This window comes from Arvicola amphibius, chromosome 12, assembly GCF_903992535.2.
Source record: "Arvicola amphibius chromosome 12, mArvAmp1.2, whole genome shotgun sequence".
Lineage (NCBI taxonomy): Eukaryota > Metazoa > Chordata > Mammalia > Rodentia > Cricetidae > Arvicola > Arvicola amphibius.
The window spans coordinates 84,323,336-84,337,679 of NC_052058.2; the positions used below are offsets into that span (position 1 = coordinate 84,323,336).

General features: G+C 49.3%; 1 protein-coding gene across 1 annotated transcript; it reads right to left on the bottom strand.

Annotated features, from left to right (window-relative positions):
* Positions 1–1,273: 1,273 nt before the first annotated feature.
* Phlda3 (pleckstrin homology like domain family A member 3) lies at positions 1,274–4,260 on the bottom strand. Its single transcript, XM_038350010.1, has 2 exons — positions 3,552–4,260; positions 1,274–1,915 (listed from the first exon to the last, which is right to left on the bottom strand). Exon 1 carries the CDS (start codon positions 3,988–3,990, stop codon positions 3,613–3,615), a length of 378 nt encoding a protein of 125 aa, XP_038205938.1. The 5' UTR covers positions 3,991–4,260; the 3' UTR covers positions 1,274–1,915; positions 3,552–3,612.
* Positions 4,261–14,344: the final 10,084 nt, after the last annotated feature.

Sequence of the window (14,344 nt, forward strand, 5' to 3'; positions counted from 1 at the left end):
GCAGCGAGGAAATACTGCCTGGTGCATCGAGGCTTCCTACGGTCAGATCTACTGTACTAGTTGTATTGGTTTGTCTCCCACTAAACTCTGGCCTCCTAGGGCAAGAGATTGGGTCGCCTTTTTGGTCCCTCCAAGTCCCCTAGAGAGCAGATTACCTGGTCCAGCAAGCATTGTTTGGTGAGTGATCGCACCTTGATCCCAAACCCATCCACTCACAAACCCTCCTTCCTCTATTTCCGAGTGCCTGCTGCCTCATTTCTTTCTGCCTGAATGTCCACCCCCAGCAATTCCTGGGCTTGACTGGAGTAGTCTGGAAATGTGATGTTTCATGAGGATAGGGAAGTTAACCTTTTCCCACTAACAGCTGCATCGAGGCAGGAGCGGCAGTTTTCTCTCCTTTCCTGGCGCAGGCAAGTGCCGACTCCCTCACCCACAAAAGACATCATCAGGCGATCACAGCACCCTGGCTTAGACATGGCCTTTATAGCAGTGATCTAGGATGGCATGGAAACGATGCTTTTTGACCTGGTGGGGTTAAGCTATCTGCAGAGTGGTATAGAGGAAGGAGGGAATGAATAGAGCAGTTGTTAAATGTTCCTTTGTAAACCATACATTCATATTCAACTGTGAGCTGTAGCTCACATCCCACATCGGAGGTACTTCTTCTAAGGGCTGAGGGACACGGATGGGAGACAGGGAAATTTTGATTAGAAAACAAGAGAAGTATTAAGTAGTGAAACATGAGAATACCAAAGAGGTTATTAAAGAGATTTCGAATTATTGAGGGTGCCCTCGGTCCCCCTGCTCCTTCCAGAGACTCTGAAGCAGCCATTGCTCTGCATCAGGTGGGGGGAGACTTGCTGGTTATATTAGGAAGGATCAGCAACAGGCGCTGTCTCACTCAAGATTCCTCTGCATCTTCCCACGTGGGAATGATTCCCTACTGCTGGCCACTTAGGAAGACTTCCCCTATAAATGTGTGGATCTGCATGTGTAAATAACAGGGAGAGAAGCCAAACCAGCAATCAGAGCCACTTCCTGGGTTAGCAGGGGAAAGTCACCTTCTACAGAAGCAGCATCTGTAGGACTGAGCCATTCTTCAGTCACACTGAGGCTCTTCCTTCCTAAGGCCAATGAGGCCATGTCTACTGGGGGTACAGTGCCTGCACCCCTCAAGTTATGTATTTCGAGAGCCTGAGGTTGGGGAAAATGTAAAGAGATGCTCCAAGCTCTAGATGTCTGTAGTTAAAAGAATATCACTCAGCAGACAGTGTAGTTACTACCCAAGTTCTGGGCATCTTCATTCTGGAATAGGCATGAAATGGTGATGGCCAAACCCTTACCCCACCCCCACCACCTCCAGGCCCAGCACCAAAGTGAGGAGAGGGCAACAGAGGTGAGGGAAGAAGTGTGCAAAGAGAGGGTATGGATGGGGGGGGGTCCCAAAAGGACCTAAGCAGCAAGAGACCCCCAGGCACAGGCCTCATGCCCAGCAGACCCCCATCTGCAAGTCCAGCAACTGTCCTAAGGTAGGGTAGCCATCTTCTGGATCCCCAGGCTGGCCTCCTGAGTTCTGAGGCCTTCGCTGAGCACCCGACGAGGAACTGCCCTCCTTTGGGCATGTATCAAGGTCAGGGGCCAAACAGCAGTCTGCAGAACCCAGAAGCAAGGGCAGGATCAGTGAGTGGGAGGAGCCCCAAAGGCTCCGTCGTGATACATGAGGCCAGGCCTGTGGCTCGAAGGTAAAACAGTCTCAGTGTCCAGGAACTGAATCTTCATCCTCAGTCCTCATTGGCTTCCGCTCTCCACCCCTGGTCGGTTGGCTCCTTCCGGGATGATACGCTTCCTCCACATGCTGATGGTTTCTCCGCATCACATGCAGTCAGGCCCCAACCAACTGGAGTGGACAGAGAAGCTGGAGAGAAAGGACAGTGGTTAGGACAGGCGCAACAGCTGACTCGGTAGAAACTGGGCGCCTCACACCAGCCCTTCCCAGCCCTCTCTACACCAGAACAAATGAAAATAATGTCGCCACTCTTGTTACACACAGGAAATGGGTTCCAGGACATGCCAAAGACACCAGCTAAAATCCGGAAACTTCTTTCTATAACTGGGTGTAGTTTTTGTATATAACATATGCACACCTCCCATATGCCTGAAGTCGTCTCTGTGTTACTTTTAATACCTAACACAATGTAATGTTATAGAAATAGTTATTACACTATAGCATTTGGGAAATAGTAACAAGAAAAAAGGTCTGTAAATGTTCAAATAACTTTTTTCACGCTATTTTTGACCAGACGTTGACTGACTCCACAGAGGAGGAGCAGGTAAGTACAGAGAGTTCGTACAATTCTGTGTCCAGTGTGGCCAGGGGAATATGTTTCCTCCAGCCCCACTCTGAGTCCTAAGGGATCAAGACAGAGCCATCTTAGCCCAGTGGGATTACTTTATGTACAGCTTCACTACAAGGTGTGGGGGAGGAGGCAGTAAACACGACCCCCAGCCTCACCTGAACTCTGCTTGCTGGGATGGAGAAGAAGGAAAGGGAGGTGGATGGAGGAAGTGCAGTCGGGTCCAGAGGGACAAAAGCTCCCACTGGAGAAGCTAAAGCCAGAGTTATATAAGCCCCTCATTGGCCCAGCTCAGGTTCCCACGGGGAAGGAGTGGTATCTGGGGAAGAGGGCAGGAAGGCTAAGTGCCATGGCTTCTAGGTTCTATTCCTGGTCCCTCCCTTGAGCCATTCTGACCACAAACCGACCCTTCAACCTTCTGTCTTATTGCTCAAGGAGGATTAAGACATCACGAATAATTCATGGCCCCATCCAGTTTTTGGTCACCCATCTCTTCTAGCTACGTCTTCCTGCCCAGTAGGCCTTGGCAAGCACACATGGCTAGGCAGATAGACAGGCCCACCATCCTGGTACTGATGGCTGGGCCACAGCCCACCCCATAGGTCTCTTGCTCCCTTGCCCTCCCAATAGCTTGGCCCTAGGGCCCCAAATCCACAATCAAGGATGGAATGAGCTGTTGAGTGGTTGGCTCAGCCCAGCCCTTCACTGGGGTCCCACGTGGGGAGATGGGACACCATGGTTTTGTGCCCAAAGTTCTTATAACTCCTTCCATAACTACAAGATGGTGAGTGTTCACCTCAGTTCAATGCTTAAATTCTCTGCCATGCACTCATTCTGGAAGAGAGCCATACAATGCAGGAGCCCTATGTTGGGGGAAAATAGAAGCCCACAGGCCCACCACTTAAGTCAGTGTTCAGTCTATAAACTGGGCTTTTCTCCCAGGTCCCGTCTTCCTCTCAGACACTTAGGTCACATTAAGGACCCTCCTGCCTGGCACCCCAGGGAAAAGACAGATCTGCTCACTTGACCAGGCGCCCAGGCTTCCTAAACACACTGTCTTGGGATCCTACCCTCTTGGCTCCAGCCAACCTTCCCTAGGGCTGTCCAGCTTTGGTGTGGGAAACAAAGCCCCTGGTTTTCTATAGAGAACAGAGGAGGAGGAAGAAGAGAGATAGGGATCAGTGCTCTGGGACTTACCTGACATGTCCTCTGGGCATGGAGGTGGGGGGCATGTCGATAAAATGGTATGCCTCGTGGTTTAGGACACAAGGGTCCCGGTCCCAAGGCTCTGCCGGGCCCGCACAGTCTGGATGGCCTGTTGATTCTTGAACTTGACCAGGCCCAGGGTGATTTGAGCGTTCCAGCCGGGGTCTTCGAGGGGGCAGCGGAAGTCGATCTCACCCCCACCCTCAGTCACTAGAGTAAAGTAGATGTGGCGCCCGGTGCTCTCCACGCACTCCACGGCTTTGATGCGGGCGAAGCTGAGCTCCTTGGGCCGGCCGCCCGTGCCCTTGGCCTCGAAGAGCTGCAGCCCGCGCTCGGTGAGCACGCAGCGCTTCCGCTTCCACAGCTGCAGCAGCCCGCCGCTGCGCTTCTCCAGCACGCCCTCCTTCAGCACGGTCGCCGCCGCCGTCATGGGCGTCCCCGAGGTTCCCACAGCGCTGGAGGCTGCGGCAGTCCCGGCTCTTCAGCGCTGGCTCCCCGCGCCCTGCTCCCTGTCCAGCCGAGCCCGCGGCCGGGAACGCCTGGCAGACAGCGGCGCCCGGGAGACGCGGGAGGATGCTGCTCGCCCGCTCGCCCCGCGCAGCGCTCCGACCTCCCCGAGTCTCTGCCCGGTGCCCTGCGCCTCTCCGCCCGCACGCCCGCTCCCCTGGACTCTGTGTGTGCGCTGGGCGACTGCTGGCGGGATGTGCCCTTACATGTTCTGCCGCTCGCCTCCTGCGCCGCCCGCCCGCCCGCTGCGCATTCCTGCCCTGCTGGCCCTCCCCTCTGCGCCGAGCACCCGCCCGGACAGGGCCCCGGGGGGCGGGGCCGCAGCGGGGCTCCAACACCCACCGCCAGCAGCCGGGCTTCTCGCCTGCTGTGACCCTTTTTTTAAAACACAACCCCTCCCACCCCGGTTCCCCGTCCTCACACCCGGGACTTGGGCGGGGGTGGGGGAGAGACAGAAGAGGAGAAGTAGGGGAGGGACGAGGAGCGTCTCCTAGAGGAGCGTGGTCACTGCTAGCCAGGGGTTGGGCCTGCTTGGCGACAGCGCAGTGACACCATGACATGGTGGGCGTCAAATATCCGCTGGATGCTTCTCAAACCGCAGGAGTCCTGGTCCCCCAGCCTCTGCCAAAAGCTAGTGTTGGGTTCCTTCGCCATTAGCAGATGTCTCTCTCTGCTGGGCTCACAGGAGGCTGGGCACAGTTTGGATAATCTGTTCTCCCACGTTTACCTGCTTCGATCTAAGGGAGACTTTAGATAATAGCCAGTATGAAATGGAGAGAGAGATAAATCATGACAGACCACTCACGACTCTACCATAGTGGGAAGTCAAGACCCATGCTGAGGCTTTGGGGTGTCCCACTGTTCTCTCCAAGCACCTGGAGGTGACCAGCACTCATTTGGAGGACTCCAAGCTGAGGGGAGACAGGCTTCTCTCCTTGGCTTCAAAACTCTCTCCCTTGACTGCAATCTTTCCTACCTGGACATCGGCTCTAGCCTTTCATGTTTTCATCTATCAAATGAGATAACTAGCCGATCCTGAGCTAGTAGGACTGTGGCGAAGAATAAATTAGAGTCAGTTTGTGGAAGACCAGGGACAGACCTTGCAAACTGAGTTATTCCTCTCTCTTCCTACTGTCTTCCTTTGGGAAAAGGTCAGAGCCTTTCCACTGAGAAACTCTCAGCCATCTTTCTCTGTGGTTCTCCTAGGATCTCACCTACCCTCTTGGTCAATTCCTCCAGGTCAAAGTTTCTCAAACACCTATTCATAGACATGATAAAAATCAGTGTCTGGGACTAACAATGCATAATAAGGACAGAAAGAAGGCCCTTTGTACTCCTACCTCATGTTTCTGTCCTCCATGAAAAAGTAACCTACACAGGGAGGGTCCAGTTTTGAGCCAGGGGGGGTACCTGCCACTGCAGAACCAAGTCAGGTGTGGGGAAGCAGCTGTCAGCCTCCCACCCATAGCCCTGTGCACATACACAGTGTCTGTCTTTCTGTCCCTCCCTCCGTCTTTCTCCCTCTCCCTCAGCTCCCACCCCCCACAGTGCCACTCCAGGAAAGAGATAGACAGTGTCTTCGGGACCCCTATCCGTTAGCCATGCCTTGCTGTGGCTTTTCCCCACTCTACTTTTAGGGTCCCCTGAGTTCTCCAACCTGACAGAATTCTGCCTTGGCCCAGCCTTCTCTCCTTTAGTAAGTGGATGGCAGTAGGAACGAAAGCAGTGGCGTCTTCATTCTGTCCCTTCTCTCAGCACGTCCTCCTCTTTTGTTCGTGCTTCCTGGAGCCACTGGGTCATTCTCGAGACTTAACACTCACAGAGCCCTCTCCCAGGCTTTGCCCACTTTTTCTCATGAGGAAAAAAGTGAGACAGAAAATTCAGACAACTGAAATGGGACCTGCAGCTCTGTGAACAGGCCAGGGTTGTGAACGTATGATGGCTGACAGGACTGGGGATTTGCTGATGACGTCACGCCGCCTCTCCATAAACACTGAGCCCTTTTAACACATGACATGGCCACCCACACTTTTTACTTACTGACTGGAGGACCGCAGGCTTCTAGACAGTGGAGGAAAGAAGGGGAAGGGCAGCAACATTGGGCAGCAAGAGGGTTGGCAAAGGGGCCTAGGAGGAAACTCCATTGCTGGGAGGGTCTCTGCCCACCACCACAGGGTCCCCATACCACTACATCATCCTGATGGTCTGGGTCTGCAATTGTGTGGCCTCCTGATATTAAGAAAGAGAATTCAGTTGTCCCAGGACTGGCATCTTTCCTGGACCCCACCTGAGGGGCACTCAGGGCCAGGCTGTTTAACTGAATACTGGTGAAGAAGTTTTCAGGAGCAGAAGGGCGCAGGGCATTCCTCGCTGCCAGGGTTCCTGATACTTCGTCAGGAACCAGAGCTACTTCTTGGCCTGTTCATGCCACTGACTGGGGATAGGTTGAGCCCTGGAAGTTTGACTGGACTCTTACCGGCTTGTTGACTCCACATGGGACAGATGGACAGAATGTCCCCTGTAGCAACACAGAGCTGCCACCTCCTTTTGCCCTCACCAAATAGAAAGCTGATCTGCCCTGTCAAGCAAGCTGAGTCCAGCTGTTTGGGACAGGGGAGTGAGCCAAGAATGGCTCTAGCTACATGTCCCATTTTGCACACTGTAAGGGAAGGAGGGGACCACATGGAGAGGGCGGCCATAGCTGGGGAGGAACTACAGAAAAGAAACATAGCTAGTTTCATCTTTATAATGATTTATTTATTTTTATTTTATATAAATTGGCGTCACGCTTTCATGTATGTCTGTGTGAGGGTGTCAGGTCCCCCGGAACTGGAGTTAAAGGAAATTGTGAGCCTCCATGTGAATCCTGGGAATTGAACCCAGGTTTTCTGGAAGACCAGTTTAAAGAGTACTCTTAAACAGCTGAGCAATCTTTCTAGCCTCCGTATCTGGTTTTAAAACCAACTGTATTTATATTTTATGTGTATATATGCATGGGGGGTGGGCACATGTGAGGGTGCCCATGGAAGGCAGAAGATGATGTTTCATTTCCTGGGACTGGAGTTCCAGACAAGAGTGAGCCATTTGATACAGGTACTGGGATCCAAACTCGGGTCCTCTGAAAGAGCAGTGTTCTTAATTGATGAGCATTTTGTACAATATTTACTGAGTAAATTAAGTCAAGGAGTAATACATTGCTAGACAAAAAAAAAATGAAAATTTTGTCAACAATGTAGAATGTATAACGTGGCAGGGCGATACAGACCTGTAATAACTGCACTTGGGAGGTTAAAGCAAAGAGGATAAAAATTTTAAGGTTGAGGTGGTGGCGAAGCATGCCATGAATGCCAGCAGAAGCAGGCAGATCTCTGAGTAAGAGGCCAGCCTGGTCTACAGAGTGAGTTCCAGGACAGCCAGGGATTCATAGAGAAACCCTGTCTTGAAAAACCAAAATAGCAGGGAGGTGGCACACGCCTTTAATCCCAGCACTTGGGAAGCAGAGCTCTGTGAGTTCGAGACCAGCCTGGTCTACAAGAGCAGGTTTCAGGACAGGCTCCAAAGCTACAGAGGAACCCTGTCTCAAAAAACAAAACAAAACAACAACAACAAAAAAAAAAAACAAGAAAGAAAAGAAAAAAGAAATACCAAAATAGCCGGCCGAAGGAGGCACACGCCTTTAATCCCAGTACTCAGGAGGCAGAGGCAGGTGGATCTCTGTGAGTTCAAAGCCAGCCTGTTCTCCAGAGCGAGTGCCAGGACTGGCTCCATTGTTACTGAGAAACCCTGTCTCAAAAAATCAGAAGAAGGAGAAGAAGGAGAAAAAAAGAAAAGGAAAAATAATAATATCAAAATTCAAGATTGTTCTCAGCTACATAGTGAGATCAAGGCCCACTTGGATACATGAGACCTGTCTAAAAAAATAAATTTAAACAATCTTTCAAAAAATGGAATCCATATTAACACTAAGAATCTTAAACTAACCCAGGCATAATGGTAAGCATTTCTAGCACTCTGGAGGCTGGAGAGCTGCTACAAGTTAGAGGCTAGCCCAGCCTACATAGAAAGTTCCAGGCTATGTTGGGCTGCATAGTAAGACCCTGTCTCAAAAAGAAAAAACTTAACTGTGTTAAGTCACAACCATCTGTAACTCCAGTTCCAAGGAACTCAACGTCTCTTCTGACCTCCACAGGTTCTGCACACATGTGCTATAGACATACACTTAGACACACACATGTGCACATAAAATAATTAAATAAATATTTTTAAATACGAGAACTGACTAAAATTCATGGTTGAGCAAGGCATATTTCAGTATCGGAGCCATAACATGGTGTGAAATATGATCCCACATGAACTGAATGAAGCCCACCCCTGTCGTGTGGGTTAAATCTGGAAAGGTCCACACTGATATGTGACCGATATGTTGGTGGTCTAACCTGAAGATGCCGCCATTTGTTTTCCTAGTGTTTGAAAATGCAGTCTCCCCATGTAGTCCAAGATGGCCTATGGCTCTTGAGATCCTCCTGTCTCAGCTGCCCTAGTGTTGAGATTGCAAACACGTGTCCCTATATCCAGCTTAGGTAGAAATCTCTCAATGAAACTGAAAAGCCAGGCCTGGCTTGAGAGCAGGATTGATTTCAAATGCATTCATGAAGTTTACTGTCTACAGAGCATCTGTGAGCTTCTCTGGGGTGGGCACAGCAGAGTCTCCTGTCTGGGGAATATCAATATCAAATTGGACAGAGCTCCCCTCCCCACCAGTCTCTGGAAACAAAAAGAGGCAGCTTTTCCTCTGCACCTTGGGCACCTGGCCCCTAAGATTGGAAGGTTTTCTTCAGCTAAGGATAGATGCTAGTAATTTAGTAGGTCTGGTTTGGGATCAGAGAATATGCATTTCTAGAAGCCTTCAAGTTACACACTATTGATACAGCTCCATATACTTTTGATGGCCAGAGTTTAGAGCAATGGTTCTCAAAATGTCCAGGACCAGCAGCATCAGAAAAGCAAAATTCAGACTCCATCTTAGACCTACTGTGTCAGGGGCGTGGGTTTGAGGCTGAACAAGCACTGTGTGTAAGTGAGTATGAACCACTGATGTAGAGGAAGGAGCACTTGGCTGGGAGACAGGTCACTAAAGATCCGCACCAGCTAATAGCCTGGTAGACAGTCACCTCTGTCCTCGCACCTCCAGTTCTCAACTGTAAAGGAGAAGGCTGTCAAGCTCTATTGTGTGAAGTTAACAATGATTTTCAGGAAAGCCTGGTTGGCTCACAGAGCCTCAGGAACTCCCCATATAGACAAGAAAAGAGGATCACTGCTGATCCTCTTCAGCCAGCTCCTTTCTCCTAGTTCATCAGAAACAGGCAGCTCACCTACATGGGGTCGAGTGAGTCCACCACACCCTGCCCCTCTCTCTGTATTCACCCTCCAATTCACTGGTCCCTCCCAGCCTTCCTCTCTTACCCCAGCAGATCCATCCCCCAGATTTCAGATCCTCCTGTTCCCCTTTGATATACAGCCCTTTTTGTTCAGGACTTTGAGGTTTCCTCCGATCTCTGGTTTTTATTTATTTATTTATTTTTGGTTGGTTTTTTTTTTTTTTTTTTTTAAACTGGCGCAAGTTTCAAGTCTCTAATGACTTGAATTTTATGGGCACTATTGCAACAGACCTCAAGTGGGCAGCAACTGTGTAGTTGACCAGCCCGGGCATGCTCCTGGGCCTGTCTCTCTTGCTGGAAATCCCCTCCCACGCTCAGCCCTTTAATCACTTTCCAACCCAATAACTTTCCTGATTCACCAGGGATCTCTTTCGTCTTAAGAGGGCCCACTGCCCCCTCTGATGGGGCTGAGTCTGGACTTGAAGGCATTTGATCCCAGCTTGGGTCTAACAGAGATTGGATTTGTGGGCTCAGGGTTCAGGCTGGGGCCTGCAGATTTTTCCCCTTTCCCATGCCATCTTGGCATCAGAATGCCCGTGTTGCAGAAGCAAAAGGGTTGCCCCGGAGTGGCCTTCCGGGACACTGGACCACAAAGCAGAGGTGTTACCAGACCAGATTGAGGCCCAAAGCAACGAGCTTTCCCAGCCTGCCAGCTGGGCACCTCTGGACCTATCAACTGCTTCCTGTTTCTTAGCTTTCTCTTTTAATAAAAATAACACCCTTTGAACCACAGTGCCTGAAACCATGAATCCCAACCCTATATGGGATTGTATAACTAAACGTGGAGATTATAACTGAAAAGTCTGGTAAGATTAAAAGGTTTCTGAACACGCAGTGACCAAAAGTTAACTCAAAATCAAACCCGCTAGGAATCTGTGGCATGGCGGCACGTGCCCATGTAGTAGCTAGCAACTTTAGGACAGCCATGATCCCGTGAGTTTCTCACTGCGCATGCGCCACGCCACACTCCGCTGGAGAACACTTTAGCTCAGACTCAAGACTATCGTATGCTATGAATTGCAACATTTTTTTTTTTTTTTTTAACTGCAAATAAGTTTTCGGCTTTTATACCAATTTGGTAGCTTAATCACAGGAAACAAAGGTTTTTAAGCATTCTTCTGCCAACAATCTTGAGCACGCAGGTTTTTGCCTGGTATATTAATGGATTGTATAGTATTAGGATGTTTGAATTTAATTATTGGTGGGGAAAGAGGGAGTGTGTGCCACAGTGTACTTGTGGAGGTCAAAGGACAATGTGGTGGAGGCGGTTCTTGTTATACCTCTATGTGGATTCTGGGGCTCAGGTTATCAGGCTTGTGTGGCAAGCATTTTTACCCACTGAGCCGTCTCACCAGCCGGGAATGTTTGAATTTTAAAGTTACCATCTTAGTTGCTGGCTTGAATTTCATTTTTTTTGGAAGGTCATTAAACACATCATTAGTTTGGGATTAGGGCAGACCTTCCAACAAGTTTTACAACGGCCCTAAACATCCTGTATCATCTTGTACTACGTGTTTATGTGAAGTGATATGAGTAGCCCTGATTTTAAGTGCAAAATGCCAGCCAGTTCTGAAGTATGATGATTATACTCTGTGCCTGCGATATATTCAGCCAATGCTTAATTCTTTATGTAAAAATAAACAACCATTCCAACCTCAAGTATGCAAATGTGCTCTCATATGTAATAAGTGATATGTATACCAAAGAATAACTTTAAATCAATTAGTGATCTGCTATCAGTGAATATTTTACTTGCATACTTTTTCTACTACACATCTGTACACCTGTGATTGTATAAACATTTCTCAGATGTAAAGGGGTCTCCAGTGGGGAAAGGGGAAAAGCCACCTTCTAAATCCACATAACATGTTCATGCACTGCTCAGTGTAGAGACGTCCTGCAGGACGTTGCTAGGTGAGCTTGTCAGCATCACAGAGCACACGCTTAAGCCTTGATGCTGCATTGCACACCAGTTGATTAACATGGTTCCTTGAAGCAACCAAGAGTTGAAGCAAACCCAAGATGCGAGAGGCTGCTTCTGGCAAAACAGAGCACTATTTTACAAGCACCTTTTGTTTTGAAATGTATATCTAAGTAGGAAGATATGTTCTCTAAGGTGACTGTTTCAAGTATGGCATACTACAGCATGGTAAATACACAAAGTGGTAACATGGCTGTTTATTGTCCTTGTCAAGACTGTGTCCTGTGCATGATTATATCTGCAATGTTTCTATGATGATAGTGGGTTTGTTTTCACCATCATAGCCTCAAACTTGTGACAACAACAAAACCAGGGGACAGAAAGTTTCAGCTTTATGATAGTCTTAATGAGATCATCTCCAGTGGTCTAACACTGGCTGACACATTGTCTCGTGGCACGTGCCTGTACTTAAATACATTTTTTATTGAAAACATCTAAAACATGACACTATTTTTTCACCACCTTCCTGGTCCCCAGGCCTACAGTGGACAATCACTTTAGGTGGCCCTGGATCCTGCCGACATTTGTCTTTGCTTCCGGGACATTTGTGCCCAGAAAATAGTATAAAGCAGCATCCTCACTGGTGATGTGGGATGGATGGGAGGATTTTCCTGCCAGCTCGGACATTCCCTGGACTTGATGATGGCTCTACCTCGCTTTCTGAAGAGCTGACCTTCACAGGAGGGTCCTAAACTCTAGGCATGGGGATCGGTTCATGGAGAAAGCAGACAGTGCCAGCAGTGAGTCTTTCTAGATGAGGGATTATGCACAACTTTCTTCCTGCCTCTGGTTTTCAGATGTCTCACGATGAATGCTCCCATCTTTGGTAAATGGGAATCAAGACTGGGTAGAGAAGATGACTGTGAGGTGTCCAGCCTGAGAACGGAGTCAAGAAGAGTTAAATACCTGGCTGGAGGCCGAGGGGCAGGAGATGCTCAAGAGAGGAACTCAGGATCATTGAGGGTTCCTTGAGTCAAGCTCTGGCTAAGCTCTAGGGGGAATGAAATCTGAGTTCTCTTCATAAAATTGGCATTATGAGGGAGTTCATAGGCTCAGAGACACACACCCTCTACCTCAGCAAGGTGACCCCTCTCAAAGAGACACCCTGGAGAAAACATTAGCAGTCCATTACACTCACCTCAGAGAAACCTATTTCTTAGGACTGAACACTTCCTATGGAAAGTCACAACTGACAAGATATGCCTATCGTCACCAGGATGGACTATTCATGCTACACTAATGAGCTCTCTCTGGCCCAACAGTATACCCAGGGCAAGGGCTATACAGTACTCTTGCCACAGGCCCCACTCAGGTTGGAGGGCTTTGCTCTCTGTGACACAGTGAGTACAAGCTGCCTCTTGCACTTGTCCCCAACCTCTTTGCAAGGCAAAAAAAGCGGGGGTGGGGGACATAAAGATTCACACAATGGCTCTTAAAGAGTTCGGTGTGCACACATGTGCAAGTGGATATGCATGGTTACGTAAGGTGTGCATGCATGTGTATGTGTGTAAGCCAAAAGTCAGCCTGGGTGTTGCTCCTCGGGAGCCATGCACCTTGGTTTTGAGACAGGGTCTTTCCCTGAACTGAGGACTCACTGGTTAGGCTTGCTGGTGAACACCAGGTATCTGTTGCTCTCTGTCCCCCCCCAGTGCTGAGATTGTAAGTCATCCCCCACCCACCTGTACCTTTGTGTGATTACCAGGGATGGAGCACAGGTCTTATTGCTTGTACAGCAAGTACTTTACTCACTGAGCTGTCTCCCCATCATGCTCTCTGAAGAGTTCTAAGCGATCCTGTAATTCCAACACTTGGGAGGCTGAGGCAGGAGGATTGTGAGCTTCAGGAGAGCCTTGACGACACAGCAAAGTTGGGTCGCAGAAACAACAAGCATTCTGTATGAGCTGGGCATAGTGACGCAAACCTGTAATCTCGGCTACCCTGGAGGCTGAGGCAGGAGGATTGTGAGGACTAGACAAGATTGGGCAACATAGCAAAACTGTCTCAAGTAAGCAATCAAAGAAGGAGTTCTGTACAGAAATGACATGAGTCATTTTGCTCTCGGTTAAACACCAGAGCAAGGCACATGGCCACATCTAACTAAAGAGCAGAGGAAAAGTGTACCCTTACCATGCCCTCAGAAGATGGGCAGGTAACTAAACAGTCCTAAAGGGCTAGATAAGGTGGCTACTATGGGATTGGTGGGTGACCCCAGGACATAGGATCTTGGCAACCTTATTATACCTATTATAGGGAACAGCAGGGCACTAACCTGGACACTAATCTAAGCCCTCTAACACTCTGGAGACGTCAGCCCAAGGTCAACAGAGTGGCAATATGAAAGGCTCAGGGGCAGGCACTTCAAACTAGACACCAGGGCTTGTCCAGACATGGAAAGTGCCCACTAAGATCTTCAGTCAGGATAACCTACTTCCTGATTTTTCAAGGCCTTTGGGGCGAGTCTTCCTAAGCCCATAAACTAAGAACATCAGAGTTGGGTGGGTCCCCTGGAGCCTGGCTGCTTCGGTGTGGTCTCTGGATCCACAACATCAGCACCACCTTCCCCTGGGAGCTTGTGAGAGACATCCGGTCTCAGGCCCCACCCAAAACTACTGAACTAGAATCTGTGTTTTACAAGATTCCCCAGGAGATGTGTATGCACATCAGAGCCTGGGAAGTACTTCCCCAGCACTAATTTAGGCCAACATTTTCATTTCACAAACGAGGCGCTGACATCCAGAGGGGAGGAGGCTGGCCCAAAGTCACACAGCTGGTTCCAATCCTGGCTCCACCACTTGCCAGAGACTTTGAGTAAGTCATTTAAAAATGCACTGACTCTCACTTTCCTCTTCTATAATAAA

Coding starts and splice junctions, on each gene's coding strand:
- Phlda3 (XM_038350010.1), bottom strand. CDS start 3,990: ATGACGGCGGCGGCGACCGTGCTGAAGGAGGGCGTGCTGGAGAAGCGC.